General features: G+C 42.0%; 1 protein-coding gene across 1 annotated transcript; it reads left to right on the top strand.

Moving 5' to 3' along the window:
• The first annotated feature begins 20,394 nt into the window (after positions 1-20,394).
• LOC111068776 lies at positions 20,395-21,517 on the top strand. Its single transcript, XM_022358490.2, has one exon. The coding sequence runs from the start codon at positions 20,495-20,497 to the stop codon at positions 20,684-20,686; it is 192 nt and encodes a 63-aa protein (XP_022214182.1). The 5' UTR covers positions 20,395-20,494; the 3' UTR covers positions 20,687-21,517.
• Positions 21,518-23,991: the final 2,474 nt, after the last annotated feature.

Here is a 23,991-nt window from a genome sequence, read left to right as displayed (position 1 = left end):
TTTAGTCTTAAGAATTTCCCCGAACTATCCATCGATTCATTGACAAAAAAATGCTGCCCCCTCGAATGATATTGATTAAGAGCGACGATTCCTACAGAATCCAAAAGGAAACCAAAAAGAAAAGGAAGATGCAAGAATGGAAGAGATTACGGCACGCTTTTGAAATGACCGCCGGTCAAGGGAGATAGCGCAAAGGAGGAGTTCCAAGAAGAGAGTTCGAGTTCGAGTTGCAGTTACTGCTGCGATCCTGAAGAGAAAGAGACACAGAGAGATTCCCACCGAGTAAACAATAAAGAATAAAGGACATGCCACATGATTCCAAGGTTCTCTGGATGCTCCGTATTCTCATTCGGGGCAGTGGCAGTCAGTTCGGGGACAGGGCGTTAATGTGCGAAGTGCGTCTGAATGGATTTCATCAGAAATGTTTTTTTTTTTTTGGGCTGCTTCTCGAAGCTGTATCTGTATCTGAATCTGAGTCGCTGTCTGTGCATCTATCTGTGTATCTGCCCCGTCTGTGTGGCTGTATCTGTATCTGTATCTATTGTAGGTAGACGAATCTTGAGGAGCTTCAAGGCAGTGGCTGTGCCTGTGCCAGGCAGTAGTATAAAAGGTAAATCACCTTTTGTTTTCGCTTTGCCCTCGAAATTTGAGTTCATTGTCAAGTTCAACGGAGAGGCCATCGTCTGGCCCTCCTCTAATCGTTTGCGTATCTGTGGCGTATCTTTCTCTCTCTGTATCCCTGTGTGTGTGTGTGTGTGTGTGTGTGTGTGCTGCGCTTGCGTCGAATTGTTGTGCTGCTGCTCCTTCTTACCCCCGAAAGTTGCCAGCGTTCGTAGTCTTCTATGCATCTGCAGTTGAAGTGTGGCCTGGTCTGCGGCTCCGCTTTGGGTTTTAGTTTTGGTCTTTGGGTCTTCTTCTGGTCCTCTGGTCCACCTTCGCTCGCTTTTCTGGTCTCTGGCCTCCCAAACCACAACAACAAAAAAAGGATGCTGCTCCATAAAACAAAAAGCTATTCGGAAAGTGACATTTATGTGTTTTTAATTCCTTTCACGGTGTGTGTGTGTTTCTGCAGTAAGTGGAGGAGTGGAGCGGAGCGACAGCGGGGTTGCAGGATCCCATGCTATGCCTTTTCTATGGAATTTGGAGGCTTTCGGGGGCAACCTTTACCTTGCAGCAGATCATTGAACTGCAGATAGAGCAAGATACAGCCAGAATGGGCTGGACGAAAAGGGAGCTGAGTGGTAATATAGGAGCCAAGAGGAGGTTGACAGAAGGGCAGGAAAATATATATAAACAGGGGAGAGGAATTTGGGAAATTCATTTTAATTATTTATTTAAATTAAAAGAAATTTAAGTTTAAAGAAAATATCATTAGATATATGAAATTTTCGAGTTCTAAAAGATCAGTTTTTGAGAGAATTTTATTGGGAGCTATAACTGAAATAGAAAAAAACTCTAGAAGTTGAAGGCAAATTGAAGCAGAATCATATGTTTTGATGTACCGTAGTGATAGTCCCCCACAATCACCTAATTTATGATAATTATTTCAAGAAGATATTGCAGAAATCTCTCTATTAAATACTCTGCCCAATTCGAAACCCAATTAAAGCACAAAACCTGCAGGTTCTTTGATCCCCCCTACCAACACTCTCTGATCTGACGATGTCCGATCTACCGATCTGTGGCACCATATTAATGGATGGCAATTAAGTGGAGCAACTTCATTTGGGAGAACACAGCAGAGAACAAGAACAGAGATCAAAATCGAAATCGAGCAGAGCAGAGAATAGAGAAGGGGAGTAAGAAGTAAGGAGTAAGGATTGGGGAATAATACCACCGAAGAACAGTTCCAATTTGTGGTGGTGGACCCCCGAAGGATATTTAAAGCGAAAATCACACACACGAGGCGGAGTAGATGCCCCAGAGGGCAATCACCTGAACATAAACCCTGAGAAAAGGGGATTTTGGGGATTGGCAGTGCAGTGGTCGAGTGTGTGGAAGGGTAGAGAGTGGGGCAAAAACAGAGCTACAAAAATTATAACGAGCTTTAAAAACGGTTTTCGGTTTCTTTCCTTCGGGGTGTTCAAACAGAAAGAACCGCGCAAAAGAACGATGATGCCGCCTCCTCCCTGCTCCTCCTACTGCCACTTTTCTCTTTCTCTCTCTCACTCTCCTACTCCTTCCACCTGCAGACGAGAGTGGAGTAGAGTTGGAGACTCCTTTTTGGAGGAACGAAGCACAGCGCAGCGCTAAAGTGGCCATAAAAATCATAATGAAGCGGCGACTAAAACAAAATGCCATAAAATGCTTTAAATGAGAACAAAACACAATAAAAAGGCAAAGGAAAGGGGGCACAGAAAGAGGCAGAGAGTGGGAGGAGAAGAGATATGTCCTTCTTGGAATTCCTCCTCCAACGGCGGCAACGGCGGCGGCGACTCCTCAAAGCTGAATCGAATTTCGGTCTCAAGGAGTGAGAAAACCAAGGAATTCATTCAACAGTTTGTAATCGGAATGGACAGAGGAAAGAGAGACAGAAGAGAACTGCATTCAATGACCTGTAGAATAGGTAGAAAAACAAGTCCAAAAAACGAAAGGAATTTCGATATTTTTGTTTTGTTCTTTCGTTTTTGTTATTTTCTGCTCTTTTTCTTCTGTTTTGGTGGCGTTTAAATGGCGTCAAGCCTGCAGATCTGGTCGAATGGTTTACAATCTGTTGCTGGCGATTGTGTTGGCAGAAGATTTTTGAGGAATTTCTTCTGTTTAAAGAATCGCAGAAGAAAGAATATTTTTGTGGAATGCAATAACGAGATGTTAGAGATGTTTTTATATGTTATATATTTATATATATTTTATAGATTTATATTTATTTTATATATTTATATATATTTTATATATTTATATATATTTTATATATTTATATATATTTTATATATTTATTATTTTGTATTTTCATATTCTTGGAAAATTTATCTTCACTGTTTTTCAGGGCTCTATAACTTATGACCCACAAACGTTTCACCGAAAAACAGATTTCTCCATTAGTTTTCCCTGCCTTGAAGTGTTCATAATTTTTCCAGCTTTCATGTTGAGTAATTTTTAAAGCACTTTTTTATGATGCTCTGGCCTAACAGATTTTTTTATAGTCGCGATCGTAAATTTTTTTAATTTCAAAAATTCCGCGCAGGTTCCTCTAGCTTCTGTTTCTTTTTTTGTGGGGAGGGTGCACTCGTAATTGGCATTTATAATGCTAACATTCAAAATGTTTTTGGCTTTGGCCTTTGACCCCCCCTTAACCCTTCATTGAGCAGGGTACACCCCCCGTAGCATGCGTAATTAGTCGAATGGAAGGGGGGGAGGTGCAGTGGTGTACAGCGGATGAATTACACTCAATTAAACAATTTAATTTTGATATCATTGTTGTTTTTACGATTCCAACTGCCATTGTGACAACTTGGGAGAGCCAGACGCTGCTTTGTATAGTTTTAATTTTATTGGCCATCAACGTGTTTGTTTTTTGGGGGACAGTACTTTACATTAAAGTACAGTGCGTTTCGGGTGTGTGCTTGCAGCTGTTGACATGGATTTTTTTTGTACTTTCAAATAATAATGATAGTTCGCCCAAGCCTAATTTTCTGCTCATTCTCACAGTGAAGATCGTCCCAAAAATTCCTTAATTAACGGCCTTTTCTTGACGTTCTTATACTAACAGTGAAGCGCTCGGCAGCTGTACAGAATATCATTTAATTTAGAGCAAATATAATAAGAAGACAAGACTTAATTGAGAGACGCCTGCGGTGGAGGGGGCGTGTCTGCTGAGGGGGGCTACCTGTTTAAAATGCCATTAAGGAGTGTAGTGGAGAGAGGGGCAGATGGGAGCCTGCAGCTGCAGCCCCAAAAAAACAATTCAATTCAATTCTCTCTGACTCTGACTGTCTCTCTCTCTCTCTCTGTCTGTCTTTCTCTCTGTCAGAGTCTCTTGGCGCCCAGCGACTCACTCAACTGTTTAACGGAGCCACACGCAAATGCAAATATTACCATAATTATCGCACGTGCCCCACAGACCATGACTAAAGCAATCGCGCCGCGTCCATCTCAGACAATCAGTATAGTTGCCCCTTTTGCTGCAAGTCCACTCCATGCCACTCGTGGGGCGACTTCACTCTTCTCTGCTTTTACGAGACCCAGACACACGACGAGGCATGCAATCGAAATCTATTTACCATGCAGCAGCAGCAGAAGCAGCAGCAGGAGGAGGAGAAAAAGGCCAGCCCCCCGAGTGAAGAAAGCGGCTCATTACAGGTTGCTGCTGCTGCTGTCGCTGCTGCTGCTGTTGCATTATAGGGTTATACTCTACCCTTTTGAATAGGGTATACTTTGTGGTAGAATGACTTGGCTTGTGGGAAGAATCTTTGCAGCTTTGGTAATAATTTAGGTCAGTTTAAGGCAGGGGTCGGCACACAGACTCACACATTTTTTTGGTGCGTTTGTGTGCGAAAACAACAGACACGAAGTCAAATACGTTACTTATTTCTCTGCCGCTGCGAAAGCCGAAGAATTGTGCATAGGGCACACGAATGCTTCTCTGCCGCTGAGGCAAGCGGGCAGAATATGAAGCCGTTTGTGCATAGGCCGAAGCATGTTTCTCTGCCGCGACGTCAGCAGAGCAGAATTTTCTCTGCTGGTACGTCATCAGGCAGAATAACGAAACCACACGAAGTCTTTACGCTGTACGTGTGCCGACTGCGCTGCCCGAAATTTTTTCCTATGCACAGTGCATACGACGCTGCCGACCTCTGGTTTAAGGTAATATTTCGGTTGAATGAGGCAGAAATCTTTAGGCAGGAAAACAAAAAGGAAGGAATCGTGTAAAGAGACACTTTTTAAGGGATACTAAAAGCTTTAACTTTCTTAAAAATATCTACCTTTAATTTAATTTTAAGTTTCACAAATATTCATTCAATTTCAACATTTTATTACCGCCTAAAACTGTCTTTAAGCTCTTCCAAATACCATATAAAGTTCTGAACTATTTCTCAATATATTTCTTTCCTTTCTGTTTTTAGATTCCATTAAAGAAGTAAGTCCTAAAAAGTAAGTCTCTCCATTGATATTTATTTGTTAATTTCAAAACATTTTTCAAATCTCTAAAAATTCACTTGTCTGTTCAATATATTTAAGCCATATCATTTGATTCTGCATTCCAAATACAAAATTTCTTCATCTTGCTGTTAGGGTATACAATATTCGTTGGTATCCACTTAAAAAAAATCATTCTTGGACTCTTTTTGCGGTAGTTTTGCTGTTGTTTTGGTTACATGCCACATGGCAATGGCAATTTATACCCCATATATGCCTTTGCCATAGCCCTTTCCTACCTTCAATATCTCTCCATTCAGCATTCGGCAGCAGCAGTAGCAGTAGCAGACCCTGCCCCGGCCACTGTCCCTAATAAAAGTCACTTGATTGGAACTGCAAGTGGCTGCAACGCGACAACAAGCGGCAAGCGGCAAGCGGCAAGGGAAAACAGCGGCAACGTTTTATTGGTTTATTATGGCGACGCTTTGCCTTAAAGGGGGGACAAGAAATAACTCTGTGAGGTCAAGGGGGGGGGGGGGGGGGGGACATTACAGGAGTACGTAACCCAAAAATAAAGTAACAGACATCGCGCGGTGCATGCACCTGTCGTTGGGGTAGACCCTGCAGCAAAAAGAGGCCTCTTTCTCTGGCTTCCTCCTCCCCACCTCCTTTTCTCGTTTATATTTTTTCGTTTTTTGGCCAGCAAAGCAATCAAATTTTATGGCCCTGTTGGCCTGGCCAAAACATAATAGAGAGATCACACAGCACAGCGCAGCGCCGCGCAGGGGCGCCGTCGCATCTCCCGTCCTCTCGCTCAACACTCAATCAATGCAATGCAGCAAAAGGCACAGGATCTAGAGATGACAGCGTGAGCGACAGGCAGGCGATGATCCTTCTGCAATGATTTTTTTCTTCAAAGCCCCACCCACCCAACTCGTGACACGACATTCCTTGCTCTAAAATCACGCTACCATCTCCGTCGACGACCTCATAAGTCAAAGGAATGCCATTCCATCGTTAGCCTGCAATTGGCGGCGGACTGCTGCAGTCAGTCGCTTGGCTTAAGTGCCACACAGCACCAGCCGAGGGAGGGAGGGGAGGCATGCCACACAGCCTCGTTTCAGATATCTGAGTGCTCGCATCTAACTGTCGCATGAATTATGACTCAAAACTCATACTCAAACTCATTTTTACGAGTATATTCATTCTCATACGAGTCGTTCTCCATCCTGGCTTTGGCTTTTGTTCACTCTTTTGGCCACATGCCGCCTTATGATGCGGCGGCTTTGCTCTACTGCTGCCACTGCTGCTGATTGTCTGATTCTGCTGCTGCTAATTTTATGACCTCGTAAAAACATTAAAAATTACAAAAATAAAACGAATTTCGCGGCAGATGCAGATATCCCAACGAATGTCCATTTCTTTCTGTGCAACATTTTGTGGCAATTTAGCAAATGTCTGTCTCTCACTCTCTCTCGCCTTATAACATTTACGAGTACGATGGGCAGCGGCAGGTGGTTCTCGTTCTACCCAGCAGATCGGTCAAAAGATATAGCCTCCGATTCGAGTTGGATTCCCCGTCGTTTTATGGCCCTGGAATTGAGTTGAGGAAATTCTTGATAATTGACATGTGCTAAGGATATGAATGAGGCATGGGAGGGGAAAAAATGAACAAAAATCGGATGGAAAAATCAGGAAAAATTAGTAAACCGAAGGTTAATTGAGGAAATATAAAAGTTTGTGGTAGGAAAAATTAAATCTTTATTCTTTGATACTTTTAAGAGTTTTCTCTTCCGAGTTCCAATGCAAAAATGCATCTCCAGCTAAGTGACAGATACATTTCCGCCATAAATCCAACAATTTGTGAGACACTTTTCAGTAGGAATAGATATCCCATCGATTACCCCGAAATATCTCACATTTTCCACATTTCCATCACATTTTCCACTTCATTTGCGGATGGGAATAAAAAAACAAATGATGCAGAGATGCAATAAATATAAAAAATTTATAACAAATAAAACAACAAATTTGGAAAAACACTCAAACTCTCAGAAAGGGAGGGAGGGAAGGGGTGTTCCTTAAAACCAAAAAAAAAAAAAATAAATAAAAAAAAACTTTCACTGTTCATTTTGAGGGGTGGGCGCCAGCAAATATTCATTCAATTTGCGTTTTCTCTTGCGTTGGCACGGGGAGGTATTTCTGCTTTTACGATTACACGATATTTGAGGGCGCAGTTTTCTCCTCTCTCCCTCTTTCTTTCTGTAAAAAATAATGGAACTTTGAGGCACACAACATTCGGGGGCAATTGACTACCAAAAATATTTTCGAATTTTTTATGATTTTCCCTCGGTTTTCCTGTGCTTTTTTTTGTGTTGGTTGGAAAGGCTAATGGCAACTTCTGGAGTGACATAAAATCCCATTTTATAATGCATATAAAGTTTTAATACACCCAAAATGCCACCCTACCCTCGAGTGGTGTAGGAGTGGGGAAATGTCAAGCGAAAAAGGGGAGGGGAACATTTTATGCATACACTTTGATAGAAATTTTAGTAGAACATCAAATTTTATGCGCCACCAAAGAAGAAAAAACAAAAAAGAAGCAGAACAACAACAACAAGAAGTTGTGCATAAAATTGTGCTTCCTGCCGCACCCCGAGGAGAGGAAGGAGTAGGAGTAAAACCACTTCCTGTCGATGGAGTAAGTATTCCCTTCTCTCTTCAGCGTTTCTTTTTTCTAGAAGATTCCTCCTTCCTATAGTCTCTTGGAGAGTCATCCTTCCATCCTTCCTTCCGTTCTGGAAGAGTGTAGAGAGCAGGCAGAGTTCTCCCTTCTCCAGAGAAAAATCTCCTTGAAACGGAGCTTGACGGCAATTAAAATTAAGGTGCAATTTTTGTTACCCCTTTGAGAACCGGAAATTGGTAACGGGGGAGCAGAAGTTACTCTCTTTCGTTTTGGGAAAGTGGGGGCATCCCCTCTACAAATATTGCCAGCAAATATTTCCCAATAACAACAAAAAGAACACACTCTTTGGTGGGGGCGGGTGGTGGTTTGGCTATGAAGAGTGGGCTCCTCTCCTGATGCTCATAACATTTGTGGAAGTCTATTAGCAAAAACGAAAGGCAAACAAACTTCGCATCTAATCACATGTACAAGAGGACACACAGGACATAGGGCACAGGACACAGGGATATGAAAGTGAGACAAGACAGTGGGGTAATGTGTGAAGGAAATGGAAAAAGTGATGCATAAAAAGGAATTTTCCAATGTTTTAACTTCAATACAAAGAGTTGAGGAAGCTGCAACTGATAGCCACATATCAGGGGAATATAGATATAGATAGGCACAAGAAACATCTTTTCAAGTGTATCCCTAACATTTCTCACAAATAAACCCATTCAAAACGTTATCCATGAAAGCATTGCCACTCCACTTTCTTTACTTTCTTTTCCCACTGTAGCACAAAGAGAACTTTAGCGCCCCATTGAAGGAAATGGAAATGGAGGAAAATGCTTGGACGACAGGATATGAGCGTTGGCATTAGCATTAGCATTGACACCAATATGGATGGGGGAACGGGACATGTTTAGTGGATGGCCACACATGCTACATGCCACATGCCTCACACAGCTTTAATGACGCGTCAGCACACACCCAACCGTCCACCCCTGCGAAACAGAAAGGGTTATTAATAAATTAATTTTTATGGTTGGAAAGGGATTGTGCAGTCAAAAATAGAAGCAAATTGCCATGAAATTCAATATATTTCAAATTGCGACAGCACTCCCCCAAAATGGACATCCCTTTTGCATTTTCCTAGAGTCAAAGTCATAGAATTGCCCATTTTCCATTGCTTAGACGTTGAATTTGGAAATTTTAATAAACATTTAATGCCTTTTTGGCTAATTTTGTGGGTGCAACCCACACCAGTCCTTGGGGCTATTTATGGAATGAATGTTTTGCCATTAAACGTTGGAAAGTGAATGGGAAAGGATTATTTTGAAGCAGTCATCAGGATTTGGAGGAGTTTTGGCCAGTGATTTTTAGGAGAACTTTGAATGAGAAATGAAAGTCCAATTTTGTGAGAAACATGCAAGGGAAAAGCTTTCCTGATGTAATTCTTGAAATGTTTGTGATCTATAGATTAAAATATTGATGAGAAATAGAGAAAATATTTAACCATAATTTCCTGAATTATCTATGTAGCTTTCGAAATTAAAAAAAAAATATATATGTATATATAAGGATTTTTAATTTGTTAATAAAATAGGTATGAAAATAATTCTGATTAATTCTGAGAGTCTTTCTCTGAGCTTTCTTCCCAATTTCTATGATTTTACTCATTCCCTTTAAGGAACTTCCAGAAACGCACAATAAATATATGGCCTGAGATCTTGCATCCGTTTTCCATTTTCCTATTCCTATTACTGGAAAACTGTGGCTAATTACTGACCCCAAAAGGGCAGTCTATGCTGTGTCTAGGAAGGGGGCTGGTGGCGGAGAGAAGGCATTGAACCTGTTGGATGGACAATAAACGCATTAAACGTACACGTGTACGGAGTCGCGAGGTTTAATTAAAATTCGACAATGATAAATAAAGACGATACATTAATAAGGCAACAGGCAGGCAATAAGAATAGTGGAGTGGAATGACAATACAAAATAAAAAAAAAAAAAGTAGACAAAAAGTACCCTGGAATTTAAGAAGCTTTAGGGTGATATGGTGTATGAGTGGAATTATTGTGAACATAATTGAATAGCCTCTCTGAGATTATGGCTTCAATGATTCCTAAAGAGCTCTGCTTCTGATAAATTTTGATAGATTAAATGAGAATTACAAACAGAATAAATCCCTAGCAATCACTGTTGCCTGTTCTCAGCAGAGAGGGTATCTTTTAGTTCTCGTCTGGACTTGTAACATTCTTACCTGCCTTTTGTTTCTATTTCTCTGTTTATTTTTTAAGTGTTTGGACTCAACACTTGGCTTGTCTTTTAGCTCCACTTCGCCACTTTAATGCCCTCGCAAAAGAGGCTTCATTCAGTTTCGGTCATTTGAAGTTTATTACCCGCGCACGTGTGAACCAAAAATACCGAAACGTACGAAAAGCCAAATGTTTTTGTGTGTTGTGTGTCGCTTTTACAATGAAACCAGAAACCGGAAATTTGCCCATGGATTATACATACATAGTAGTAGATATAGGATGGGGCTTCCCTGTAGTTGTGTAGTTGTAAGTGCTGTAGAAGCGAAGAAGAAGGGTAAGCGAACCAACAGCCAGCCCCCAAAAAGATGTCTCAAATGGAAGGCTATGAAGACGTCTAAATGTGAAATTAAATATGCCACTTTGAATGAAATTAGACGACGAGACAAAGCGTGTGACATGATTTCCATTTTTCATTTGATTTTGATGGAGTCTAAGGAGGTTAAGGGTTAGGTAAAAGGTGGAGAAATGTGACAAAGGGAGTGTCTAGGGGTACAGAAATTCAGGGTGCGATTTTAGAGTTGTAGGAGAAGGTAATCCTTGGAAACGTATCACTTGAGAATCTCCCCCCAACACTACATATGTTATTAATTATCTAATTAATTTCCCAATAATTACACCCAAAAAACATCTAAAGACGTGCCCCATTTTTATTCATTCCTTGAACTTTCTTTCACTTAAAAATAATTTTCTCACAACAATTATCTGAAAATAACAAATCAAAAATCGAATTTCATTGAAATGGTAACAACTTTCTCAAACTTTTCGACTCGAAACGAAACGAAATGAAACACAACGAACAAACGAACGAACGAATGAAAAAAAGTGCCCACTCGTGATGGAAACTTTTTCGAGTTATTGACAATTTCTTGCCCTCCTGTTGTTTGGAGCTCATTCATGAAGTCTGTGTAGATCTCAAGTCACAGATAATTTGGCGAACAGAAAATCAGAGAGCTTTTCTTTTCATTCAAGGCACGTACTCGAGACAGAGCCACACACGCACATATAGACAGACGGAGGGAGATATCGTTGCGATCTTTGTGTGGTTTTGTTTGCGGAGGGGTTCCATTTTATCGAGTGTTACCTGTGGCACCGCGGGGGCACTCGTACTCGCCTGTGCAGTCGAAACGACACGAAATTCAATTGAATCGCAATTGGCATTCGAACAACAAACAATAACAAAATCTCGGGGGTTCATTCATGAAAAAAAAAAAGACTTGGCAAGCAAAAACAACTTGCGGTTCGATCGGTCGCAGGTACTTGAAAACAAGAGTCATTCACGGGCATTTCGTAAAGAAAGAAAGGTATACGGAGATGTTCGAAGCTCGAGATACCCTTAAAGATGAAATCGAATGACAATCGCTGCTCGGCAGAGTGGGAGTGCCACAGAGAGTCAAAGGATAGATTAATGCTGCAGATATTCTCACAGTAGAGACTTCCAGAATGCTCTGAGTGCACCCTGCCCTCCACTGCTACTCCCTGCCTTTTACTCGCTATGTTGCAATACCCCACTGGAAAGGGCATTCATAATCATAATTTTTATTTGATTTTGGACTCTGAAGCGCAGGCGCAACACCTTTTCGCAGTGTGATTCATTTGATGTAATATTCGGATATTCATATTTGTTTTTCTGATTTCTGATTAGTCATCCGCTGTATCCTACAGCTCTCCACTGACTCTCGATTCGACTCGACTCTTGACTCGGATTTAATCGTTGCCAAAAGATATATATGTACTATATATATATTTTTATGTATTTATCTCACGCTTGTTTTTATGATTCGCACTCCCTTATCTCTGGCTTGTTGTTGTCTTCGGTCTTCAATCGTTGAGTCCATCTCTCTCTCCCTCTTCATCACGAATTTCGTGGCGCATACAAAACGGAGAAAATTTCATCAACATCAACAACAAACAGCGAAACGAAAACAGACAGCAAAAAAAAAAACAAAAAAACAACGGCAACTGGTTTGCCTGATTAAAAGGTGAATGAATTCGCGAAACGCATTCAAAACATGAAAAAAGATATACGAAAAAAATACCACTTTAATTCACGCAGTCATTGCGGATTTTGGCATACACTTCACTCATTAAGAGATTGGGGTAGCAGAGGGATTCAGTGATATTAAAATATTATGGAGAAGTGAAAATGCCCATCAAAAACTTGATATATTGGTGAGAGATTTGGAGGATTAGAGGAAGAAGCCTATTGAGGATTTTCTGCAATTTCTAAGGAATATCAAATTGAGGAAATATTGTGAAATCTCTGAAGATCTTTGTTTTTTTGCACTGGTTTTATATCGTCAAGGCGCTCTTGATCCCTTAACTCCTTTCTGATTGTCTAATCGATCATCACACTGATTGAAAAAGTATCTTAATCCAATGGCCCTGACCAAGCATCATTAATGACTTCTCTGGGGTACATTCTTGTAATAATAGTCCATCTATTAAGAAGAGCACACACTGATCGACTATACTCGTGATGCACTCGAAACATTCAAACCCTTCCTCTTCCCGGGTCTTGCCGCTTTGTTTTTGATTATTCCGATTATGATTTGTGGTCTGCCGATTGTTTTGTCTCCCTTGGAGCTAAATGTCAATAAATGCATCCATCAGATACAATAGCCAGACAGACGACGCGTCCGTCTTCTCTGACGTCAATGGCGGGTCTATTGTTTCATTTTATTTTTGCAAATATACATTTAAATTTGTTAAAATAACCATAAAAATGCCTAAAACGAATTGTGAATATACAAAAGATATATTATAAAGATTATGGGGCGTATAACCCCAAGTACGGGTCGTGGAGCGAATTGGGGGCTGGGGAGCTACTAATGAACGAGGCAAATAATCCACAAAAATTACTAATGGAAATTTACCCACTTGGCACTTGGATTGTTGCTTCTCTCTCTCTCTAAATCTCTGTTGTACAATTGTTGCTTTACTCTCTAAATCTCTCTTGTACAATTGTTGCTTCTCTCTCTAATCATCGGCTTAAATGTCACTCTTTTTTACCCCACACTAATTTTTTGGTAGTAGTTTTCCCTACGTTTGGGGGTTTTCCATTCCAAAAAATTTTCCATCACAACACAACGTATGTTGTAAACAAATAGTCAACAGTCCGAGAGTCGAGTCGAGTGTCGAGCCGAGTCTTTCCCTTGGAGTTCTTCAAGGGGTCAATGCGAGAGAGATACGACGACGACAACGAGTGTGGGAGAAGCACGAGACTGTCAAGTGCGTGATAATCGCTTGAGATTGGAGAAGGGGCCGCAAGTAGGAGGAGGAGGAGGCGGAGGAACACTGATTATCGACTTCATTGTGAGGCATTGCATTGCATAAAAATCAGTGGAAAGATTGGTAGCCCCCAATGGAAAACCACCAATGTGGGCAGGGGCAGGCGGAGATGGCAGATGGATAGCTTTGTTATTGCAAAATAAGATCAATGTGCAATCTGTTTGAAGCATTATGATCTATCTATACTTGGGTCAAAGATCAACAGAGATCCGCAATCATTTATGATGTCAGCATTATATTTATGTGGCAAATGATTCATGAATGAATGAATGATCGAATGGACTTTGTTGAATGAGTGTGTAATCTAGATGAATGCTACAAAGGTTGCATGATCAATGATCGCTTAAAGATCACTTAAGGCTTATGATTGCATCAGCAATGATTGGTTTAATGATTGGTTAGAGCTTATGATGTAACCAATTGTTGCGAGTTATCTATCCTGAAACGTTGTAGAACTTGATTTAGATATTAGATTATGGGGTTTGTGTAGAAATTCTTGATGATTATTGGCAGAATTCAGTGATACAGCGATAGGAAAGATCAATGTACATTTCAAATGGACCATGAATGGATGAATCTATATCTTAATCTTAATCTATATCGTTAGAGCAAACAAAATCTACTTTTTCTTTATTTTCTTTGAATGTTAAGTTCATATGGGAATAGATAGAGAACTTTCTGTGATAATCTCTCATCGTCCGAAGACCACACACTCAGAGATGATTTTACATCTGTTCCCACGTTTCCTTCCTCATAGCTGTATAGCCTCGATATGTCCACATTTGGGTGAAGAGTGACTCTTCTCTCTCCCTGTCTTCCTCTAACCCTCCATTTCTCCCTCTGTCGCGCAGAACCATTCCAATGTCACGTTGCACATTTTGCAAAGTTTACGCACGCGCAAATGCAATGCCACACAACCCAAATACCAGAGAAGGTAATTTCCTCTACTGCCGCACACCCCCCTCTCTGTGTATTTCCAGGAAAGAATCATAGCCCCCTGCCTGGCCACTACTTTCCCCCTGTGTCTCTCTCGCTCTCTCTCTCTGTGGGGCAAGTCTGTGTGATGTGATAATTCATGGAATTCTTTGGCATTGCGAAATATGAAGGAATGCAGTCGTCGTCGTCGTCTGGAGACGATCCCAAGTCTGAAGTCTGATTTTATGTCAGAAGAATGCGTTGCACTGTAATCGAATTGCTGTCAGAGTGGGGTCGGAAGGGGTGTGTCAAAACGGGAGAGTAACTGCAGGCAGGGCTGTGCTTCATGATCTGTTGCAAAGAGAGAAGAACTTTTGCTGTTTTGCTGAATTTTGTTGAGGATTTTCTTTTATTTTGTTTTGTTGTTTACTTTATGCATATGATTCTCTCTCTTTTGTCTGATTTTTCTCTCTCTCATTCCTTCTTTTAACTGCTTCTTTGCTGCTGCTTTTTCTGTGCCAAATTCTTGTCATTCTGCTGCATTTTGTTGCTGCAACAACAAGCAATTTCTGCCTCTTCTGGTTTATGGCTTTGCCTCACAGAGAAAGAGACTCACGCACACACACACACAGCTATATAGTGTGACAGAGAGAAAGAGCGAAAGATATATGTAGTTTAAAAAAGAGGGACAGATATAGGAAGAGAGAAAGATATATGGGAAAAGAATGGGAGAGAGGAAGAGACAGAGAAGGAGATGGGCTGGGCTGGGCTGGGCTGGACTGGCTGTGTGGTGGTGGTGGTGCCTCGGTTTTTACGAGTGTTGCGTTTTTAGTGCTTTTTAATGACTTCTTGCGTGCCACATGCACATGCCCCCAGAATCGAGAATGAAGCCAAATGCCGCCGCCATAGGAGTCGTCGTCAGAGTCGCCGGCAAATGCAAAGTGGAACATGGAATTGTTTTTTGTTGTTGTTGTTTTTCGGGGGCACACACAACACAACACAACAGAGTGATGCAAGGCACCGGAATAATGCTGCTGCTGCTGCTGCTGTTGCATGGCCCCGCATTTCGCTGGAATTCTCGAGGTGTCGTGGACATTTTTTTTTTTCGGTTAAATTAAATAATAAAAAGAATGCAATCAAAAGGAGGGATGCCACCAAATGTGGCAAGGGGTAGTGCGGGGGGAACAGAATGGTCGAAAATTAAAACATGAAAATAAATTAACAGAAAATAGCGCAGGGCAAACGGTTTGTTATGCGACCCCTTAATGATGTTGTTCAACAAATTTCTTAATTTTTGTGTGGGTTTTTTTTTTTGGTGAAAAATGAAGGGAAATGGCGTGATGCCATTTTATTTTCCACTATCGGAATAGTGGAAATGGTAGGGTGGAGTTTATAGTAGTTTAATTAAGGACTGGAAGCGGAATATTTAATGTTTTATCTTTTTTAAGAAATTTAAAAATGAAAAATGTGGAAACTACATGAAACTCTCCCTAAATAATGATAAATAAATGAGGACACATTATCTAAAATAACTATCAAAACTTTACTGTATATTCTAACCGTTTTATGTATATTTTTTATCCACTTCTAGAATCAAGTTCCACATCTAAAAATATGTTACTACACCATATTTATCCTAGAGCCCGCACCCACCCACCCCAACACTCTCTCTGTTGTGGCAGGTTCACCCTTCTCTTGTCACCGCAAATGTTGCAACAGTTTTTACTGTTTGCTGTTGTTGCAACTGCTGCAACTTTTGGCTGCTGCTGATTCTGTTGCTGTTTTGCATGCGAATGAGGATGCGATATGTATGTGTCTGTATGTGTGTGTGTGTTTGGGTGCCTCATCAACAACCAATGTGCAACAAAAACCAGAGAGACAAAAGCAGCAGGAGCAGGAACAGCAGCATCATCCCACATCCACATCCACGTCCATGTCCATGTCCATTCGATGCTCTTTGCTGAACAGATGGATTCATGTTTGAGGCATGGGGACGCATTTCCTCTAGGAGTTTGAGTTTCGGCCGGGATGGGGCGGGGGGGTTCGTGCAACATTCCTGTTTTCTCGCATTTATTGTTTTTGTGTGGTGTGTGCTGCATGTGGCAGAGGGGCAGGATGGTTGGATGGTGGGTGGCGTGGCAAGCGTAAAAGCCGCAGCCGAACAAACACATTTCAATCAAAAAGCCCGACAGGGAGCACGTGGGTGGCCTCCACAGTGTAGCGGAGCGCAGGGGAGCTGGAGGCGCCTCTGTTTGCCATGTGGTAAAAGGGGTGGAACGGAGGGGTGGCGCTGCACAACCAGCATAACTGTTGCTGGACCTCGAGACGGGACCACCGACCATGGGGCCATTGCCACACAACTGCCACAAAGTGGCACTTGCCAGGTTTTTGACACAAGTTGATGCAGCTGCAAGGATGGCTGCTGCTGGCTTGCCACATGCCAACGCAGGTTTCCACTTGCCACTGCAGCAGCAGTGCCACGCGGATACCACGGATAAGTGTTGCAGCAGCAGCGTTTGTGGCATGCCCAACTGATTTTGGCCAACAACACACAAAATGAAGATATTCGAAATGTGCAACATCGTTGCTGCTGCTGCCCCACGCTTACATTTCATGTGCTTTCATTTATGCAACTTTGTCCTTGCGGCGGCAGTTGTGTCTGCCACGCCTCTGCCCCAAGGGCAATGGCAGCACCGCCCCACTGCCTTGCCACTTGCCACATGACAGTTTGAAGTCTGACAGGGTGGAAAACATTGCAACAATGCAGAAATATTTCACAGAGCGAAAAATTTGAATAGAAAGAAAGCCGATTATAGGGATGGCAGTGATTGGGTTAGTTTTCGATATTGTTTGTGAATCATATGCCGCTTTTCGAATAAAAATTGATAGCAGCGCACTCCATTTATCGATAAATAAGGGAAAATTCGACATTTATCGATCATAAATCTGTTCAAAATAACAATGGAAATCGATACCTCATCGATTAGAATCAACTTTTACCCTCTACTGTGCATCGAGATTGTATTTTATATTTACCGATTATAAGGGAAAATTATTTAACGATAACTCATAATCTATGTATCGGTAACTTATCGTAATGGAGCTTGTACTACAATCTGTGCTCCACAAAAATGCATGACGGTGCAGACAACACAGCACAGCGACAGCTTTTCACTTTGGTCTTTGGGGTATCGCCCAGACCCATGTGTAAAAAGCCAAACCCCTTCTCTTCCCAAGAAAACCAGCTCCTCCTTGGCACTAGCCCTTCTTTGGAAGGCTGGGGTGGGGAGGTAAACATTTAGTTTTGGGGGCATATTGTGGAGTATACAATTTGCTTTGCTTTCGTTTTAATTTATTTTATTGCAAAATGCATTTCTTTGCCTTCGGTTGTGTTTTTTTTTTTTTCGGTGCTTTCTTTTGGCTCCCAAAGACAGACTTGATCTGACTCTGACCCGAACTGGCAAACTGGAACCGAGGAGAACCGAAAGTGTCGCCCGCCGCTGACTTTTGCCAGCTAAAACAGAAACAGAAATGAAAACAAATTTAATTTAAGTGTCAGTGACGCTTTTCATGAGGTTCCACAGTGCGACAGAGAGAGAGAGAGAGAGAGGGGGGTTGGGAGGCAACCGCAGAGAACTTGCCCCCGGAAGAAGTTTATTTTTTGTTTGTTTTTGTTCTGTTTTTTGGCTGTCACAAAAGTCAGCTGTCGCTTGCTGCAAGTCAAGGAGTTGTTAGGTGGGCTGGGGAGGGGAGGGATTATCATCATCGTTTTGTGTGGCAAAAACGACACGCAACACCATTATTTGCCACACACTGACAGGCCACGCTTCCTGCGGGTGTTGCATGATCTCTCCTCTGACTCCTGCTCTCCATTCCCTTTTTTTTATTATCAAGGACCTACGATTGCTTCCCCCAGTCCATATGGTCGTCCAATGGTCGTCGTCGTCGTTATTTGTCCGCCCCGTTGTGTCCTTCAAGTGTTACTTGAAAACAACTTGAACTAAACTGCTGAAAACCATGCACTTGCACTCCATTCAGTCCATTGCTGCCTCGCAACCTCCACTGCCACACTGCACACTCTACATTCTACATTGGTGCAACCGAACCACGAACCGAACCCCTTGGCACTTTTCATTTTTAACCAGGTTTGGCTGCCTGACAAAACTTTTCGCCATTGGGGATACGTGTGTGTGCACCCAAGACTTTACTTTTGCCATCGTTGCTGGAAGCGCACAAGGACACTTGACAACGGCAGCAGCAGCAGCAGCAGAAGGAGTAGCAGCAGCAGCAGGACTCTGAACTGTGCTCTGGCCCTGGCCCCTAGTCCTGGCCCGAGACCTAGCCCTTGTCTACTGTCCCTGACATTAAAGCCGCATTACGTGTCCTCGATGGCAACTTTAATTGCAGCCTTAACAAGGGTTTCCAATTTGTTACCAAAATATCAAGCGAGGGATAGCAAAAATATAACAGATATGAAGCACGCTTGTTGGGCAGGGCGAAGGGGTTCCATAATCCACAATCCTTTTCCACAATCCCTACGGAATACCCTTAATTTAAGTAAAGAAGCACAAACGAAAAACTCCACCGAGGGGCAGTGCTGCATGTCGCGTAAGTCCTGAAATATCATTGATTTCTGCTTGATAACTGAAAAAAGTTGGAAAGAGAGTTTCCAATGCAAATGATTGGCTTAAAAATTTTCAAAGATAGTTCCTGGTTCTTGAGTTTAGTTATTTCACCCACTGATTGATTTATCTTGACATTGAACTCGCCTGAAAGAGTTCCCTCTCTCTATCTCTAGTTTGAAACGTCAGCGCTTAATGACCTGCTAAGTGAACGAGTAAAATATTTCCTGGATTGTTGATTGTTCAGATTGTGTTGGTGTCGAGGAGGTGCTTAAAGATCAGCGCGTCAAACCCAAATATGATTTAGCAATTAGCGGTGAAGCAGAGGGGTAAACATCCAAACACTAATGATCGCAGAAAACCCCACTCAGACGATGATATCATATGGCCACAGTCACAACAGCTGTGTGAGATCTACTGATCTCATTTGGTATGCGATGTGCGATGCGAACCCTAGAGAATGTGCAATGGAGAGACGCACAAACAACAGATGACGTACCCACCCAACAATCGCGCACTCAATGACGTCAGTCCTGCGGCAGTCGGGGTCTGTTGTTGCATTGAATGTGTCATCGATTGTGCATCGATTGTTTGTGTGTGTGTGTATTCTGTGCATCGATTGCATCACAGTCGAGTTTGTCGTGTGACTATAGTAATATTTTGTGTCTGTGTGTGCATATAGAGATCTCTATAGCGAGATCTGTCGGGTGACTAATGCCACCATCGCCATCGCCATCATCATCATCGTGAATGTGGGTCAGGCATGAATTTGCATTTGGCCAAGTCTATTTTGGGGCAGCAGTCGGCAGTCGGCTGTTGCGGCAGCAGCTAAAATACAAAAATATTTTGGGTCATAAAATCAGCGACAGAATTGCGAATTAATCATAGAACTCAAGCGGTGCCAGGCGAATAACCAGGTGGGGGGTATAGTATATCTAGGTGTAGACATAAGTAATACCCTTGAATATCAATGGGGGATAGAGTAAGGTAGGGATATGGAATGATTAGGGGGATTTTAGTGTAGATTTAAGATGGATAAAGCTTCCATTTGGAAAGATGAATGTTTGTCGTCTATAATTCATAGTCCTTGACCCCAAAAATGAACCCTTAAAGCACATCATCTACCCTCTTTCTATCTCCCATAAACCGCGGTAATAAACCAAAACCAAATAATACGAGTAACCGGAACCAAAAACCCAAAAAGCAGAGAGCAGAAAATACACAGAAAAGAAGAGGTTCTGTTGTTTCGTTGGACAAAATCAATTGACATGATTTTCTACATTGCCATAACAACAACAACAGCAAATGCTGGTAACCCATATATCGGTTGCCCCGTCCCGTCCCGTGTCGTGGTACGAATGTTGGCCACCCAAATACGCAAATATCCTTTCCTTTCATTTCCCATCCAAATGATCGATCAAACTTTGGGGTTGCCATCGTGACCATCAAACTAACCTAAGCCAAGTCGAAAGTTAAAGCGTTGGCCAGAAATCAGTTGAGTTGAGGCCAGCAAAGGAGCAGGGACATATCTGATCACCCCCCCCACCCAACCGCAAGAAGATAAAACCCAGGAAGGGCCAGGAAGAGTAGGATCCATCTAACCAGAAAAGATGTGCGACTGTGGATGCTATTCGTATTGCCTGCATGACAGTGGGTCCTGCTACAGTCACTACCATTCGCATTCGCACTCGCATTCGCATCATTGCTGTGCGGGATACAAGTATCTCAAGTGCCTCTGTCGCTACTATCGTCATGTGCACTGCACCTGTTCCTGTTGGCGTCGGAAATGCTATCTGCTGTAAGGAGAAGAAATGGCAGCAGGAGGAGCAGCATCATCAGCAGGAGAAGGATTCCTAGAGGGATAAGCAGCGCACACACACACACACACAAATCACAACTCAAACAACGCAAATCACACAGAAATCACATGATAAAGTCCTTTAAGTAGTTGCATAACACTTGGCTGCATCCAATCGAACACACAGGGCAGGAGAAGGAGACGGTGACGGAGAAGGAGAAGGAGAAGGAGGTGAAGGCGTCGTCGGTCGTCCGGTATGGCGATGGGGTTTTTGTGTGGCAACTAGCGTGCATACGGGTCGTATGTGCAACGTTTTCAGTTGTTTGTGTGAGTGCAAAAGAATGCGAGCGAGTGTGGGTGGGGCGTCCCGTGAGTGCTACAGTGTCTGCTGTTTGTGTGTGTGTGTGTGTTCGTGTACGAGTGTTTGTCTGTGCCTGTGCCTGGAGAAAAATGGTTCAAGGATGTGGCCAACATGGTTATCGACTATTTGGTTCAGTTGCAACACACCCAAAACACACACAAAAAAAGAAAAGAATACACATTCATTCGTTGCACCAATAAAAACAAAAACAAAAAAACCTTAATCCAAAAAACAGTTCCAATTAGTGCATAAGTTTTAATCACATACACACACACACCCACACATCACATATCGTTATCGAATTATTATACATGTATGTTGTAGCTGTAGTTATCGATCGATAATGTTCGATCAACTTCCGATTGATGTTCGATTTTCGCCATATTTGTAATGTCGTTTTAATCAAATCAAACCAACCAACAATCCAACCAAATAAAGTTTTACTCCAACACCACACAAAAATGGAGAGATTTTCTAGAAGGAAAAGTGAATGGGATGGAGAAGTACTCACTTTCTAAAGATTTGCAACAAATATAATACTTTGGGGAGAAATTACTACAATAATTAAACTTTTCTTAGTAAAAGTTCTTTTTTCTAGGCATAAATTTGGAAAAATTATAAAATTAGCCAACAAATTTCTAGAATAAATTAATTACAACAAACTTAAAAATTGCGAAATTTTCATAAAGTTTTAAAGGTAGTAGAAAGTAGAATCAATGAAGAAAGAGAGCTTTATCGTAGGGAGTACCAGAAACCAAACAGTCCATAAAGTGTTATCTGACCATATTGTGCACCAGAAGAGGAACATAAGCTTATCATTTTTCCTAGTTTCCTAGTAGAAACTATGAAAATAATTCTAGGATATAAAGATACAATAGTTTCCTGAGGAACTTGCTAAGAATTATATGATTTATTCTAACCAAAGTAGGGAAACCATATGTGCTGACTTTCCCGGTACAGTAATCCCTTCCCATTTGTGTCACTCACAAAACCGTATGCCCAAAAACCAATTCCATTTCCATCTAATTGGTAAACAACCCCCAAACATACCCACAGCCCATACCATCCCCCATTTATATGAATTATGAATATTATGAGGCTCCTCCTGCCGTTCCATAATTCCCTCCTGCCGGTAATCATCTTTTGCTGACTTTTGACTTCGATAAGTTGCTCCTCTTCTGGTTTAACGTTGACATTGCCCAATTGGCCATATGCAAATACCAACAAAGAGCCTCTCTAAGCCTCCCGCTCCTTCGTCATGGCCAACGCTAGCGCCCCTTGTGACAGCTGTTATTCCATCCCCCAAAAAAGGAAAAAGACTAAAAGTCAAAAATGGAAATGTTGTTGTCATTATGTGCATTGAATTACGTTTATTTGATGTCTCCAACCCTCGGAATGCCAACCGACTGCCCATTCCATCCCACACCGTGTGTCGCTTTGCTCGCCTTATAGGAGGAGGTTGCCAGACCTGACAATGATTATCCGCCATAACGACACCTACACCCTACATCCACCCGCCCCTACTGCTGCCCATTAAAGGTGTTCCGGCCGACAAACAAGGTGATTATGGCCAAAAGCGAGTTGCTCTCTGGACTCCCTGCTAATGGACTCGGTCAAATGTCCTGTCGGGGCAGGCAAAATGCCTGAAAAAACAGCAGGGGAAAAATGTACGTAAATATAAGTATACGGCGGACAGACGGGGACTACGCGAGCATTTATTTAAATTTTTTTGCACTGCAGGTCCGCAAAGGACGTGACTGTGTGACTCTGCTGCGAGTGTGGCTGAAATTCTGTCTTTCTACTGGAAAATTTCACCGACTGCCGCCTCATGAATATCAAATGATGACGCAGCAGAGTAGAGTGGGAGCGAAAGAGGGTGTGGACTGGGTGGAAGTGGTGGTGGGGGGTGTATCAACTTTGATATTGGTTTTTGATTATCCTGCAACGAAGGCGGACATATAATGAAGCAGCATTGAGGATGAGGGTGCAGGCAGGGTGCACGGCTGTCACATTCCTGTTAACATTTTAATTAACATTTTTGTTGGTAAAGCGTTAAAAATGTTTGGGTCATTCTGTTGAAACCAGCTACCAGATGGGGCGTGAAAGATATGGCTAACAATGTGAACGATTTGCCATTATGAAAAGGGGAGGGGAATGCAAGGAAATGTGCTTCAGATACCACGAAATTAAGGCTTTTTTAATAGCAAAAAATATTAAATAAACCATCTCAGAAATACTAAAAATACACAAAAATTATTCCATAAAATACACAAAACTTCCACAATTACATTACGAAATTAGACTTAAAAACAAAACAAATAAAAAATAAAATAAATAAATAAAATAAATAAATAAAATAAATAAATAAAACCTATGCAAAATAATACAAAATAATGCTGCATATTCTGTGTCAAAATTACAAAAATAAAGCAACATAAAATCTGCTAATTCTTTTGGCGGGACATTCAAATGAAGTAGAACCGCAGCAGAAGACACCCAAATTAGTAGCTCCTCTTAAGTACTTGCAGTACACGCTGCTAATGAAGTCTCTGCAATCCGCTCCGCCCCACTTTCCCTGCACGCACCGACTCGCACCACTCTCTTCTTTTTACCACACCCCCACCAACATTGATTGCTCTTCCTTCTTCCCCACTCTCTATCCCACTCTTGTTTTAGCCACATTTTATGACTTCGGCCCCATAAAATTTTCCAGCTGACTAAATTTAAATTGCGCTTGCTAAAAAAAAAAAAACTAAAGCTCTTCGTCCAACATCTTTTGCAGAATGGTAGCGGGAAGAGAGAGAGAGAGAGGGGGGTGGGTGGGCTGGCCAGGCAGGCAGGCAGGAAGGAGGCGTTGTGGCACGCGGACAGGTGGGGCAGGCAGAGGAGGAGGCGTGGCTGACGACGTCGTCGTCATCATCATTCTTTCGCTGTCTGACGCGGCCGCG

This window comes from Drosophila obscura, unplaced genomic scaffold (genome assembly GCF_018151105.1).
Source record: "Drosophila obscura isolate BZ-5 IFL unplaced genomic scaffold, ASM1815110v1 contig_30, whole genome shotgun sequence".
NCBI lineage: Eukaryota > Metazoa > Arthropoda > Insecta > Diptera > Drosophilidae > Drosophila > Drosophila obscura.
The sequence above is the reverse complement of the archived record's forward strand: the minus strand, read 5'-3'. Positions and strand labels throughout refer to the sequence as shown.

Coding starts and splice junctions, on each gene's coding strand:
- LOC111068776 (XM_022358490.2), top strand. CDS start 20,495: ATGTGCGACTGTGGATGCTATTCGTATTGCCTGCATGACAGTGGGTCC.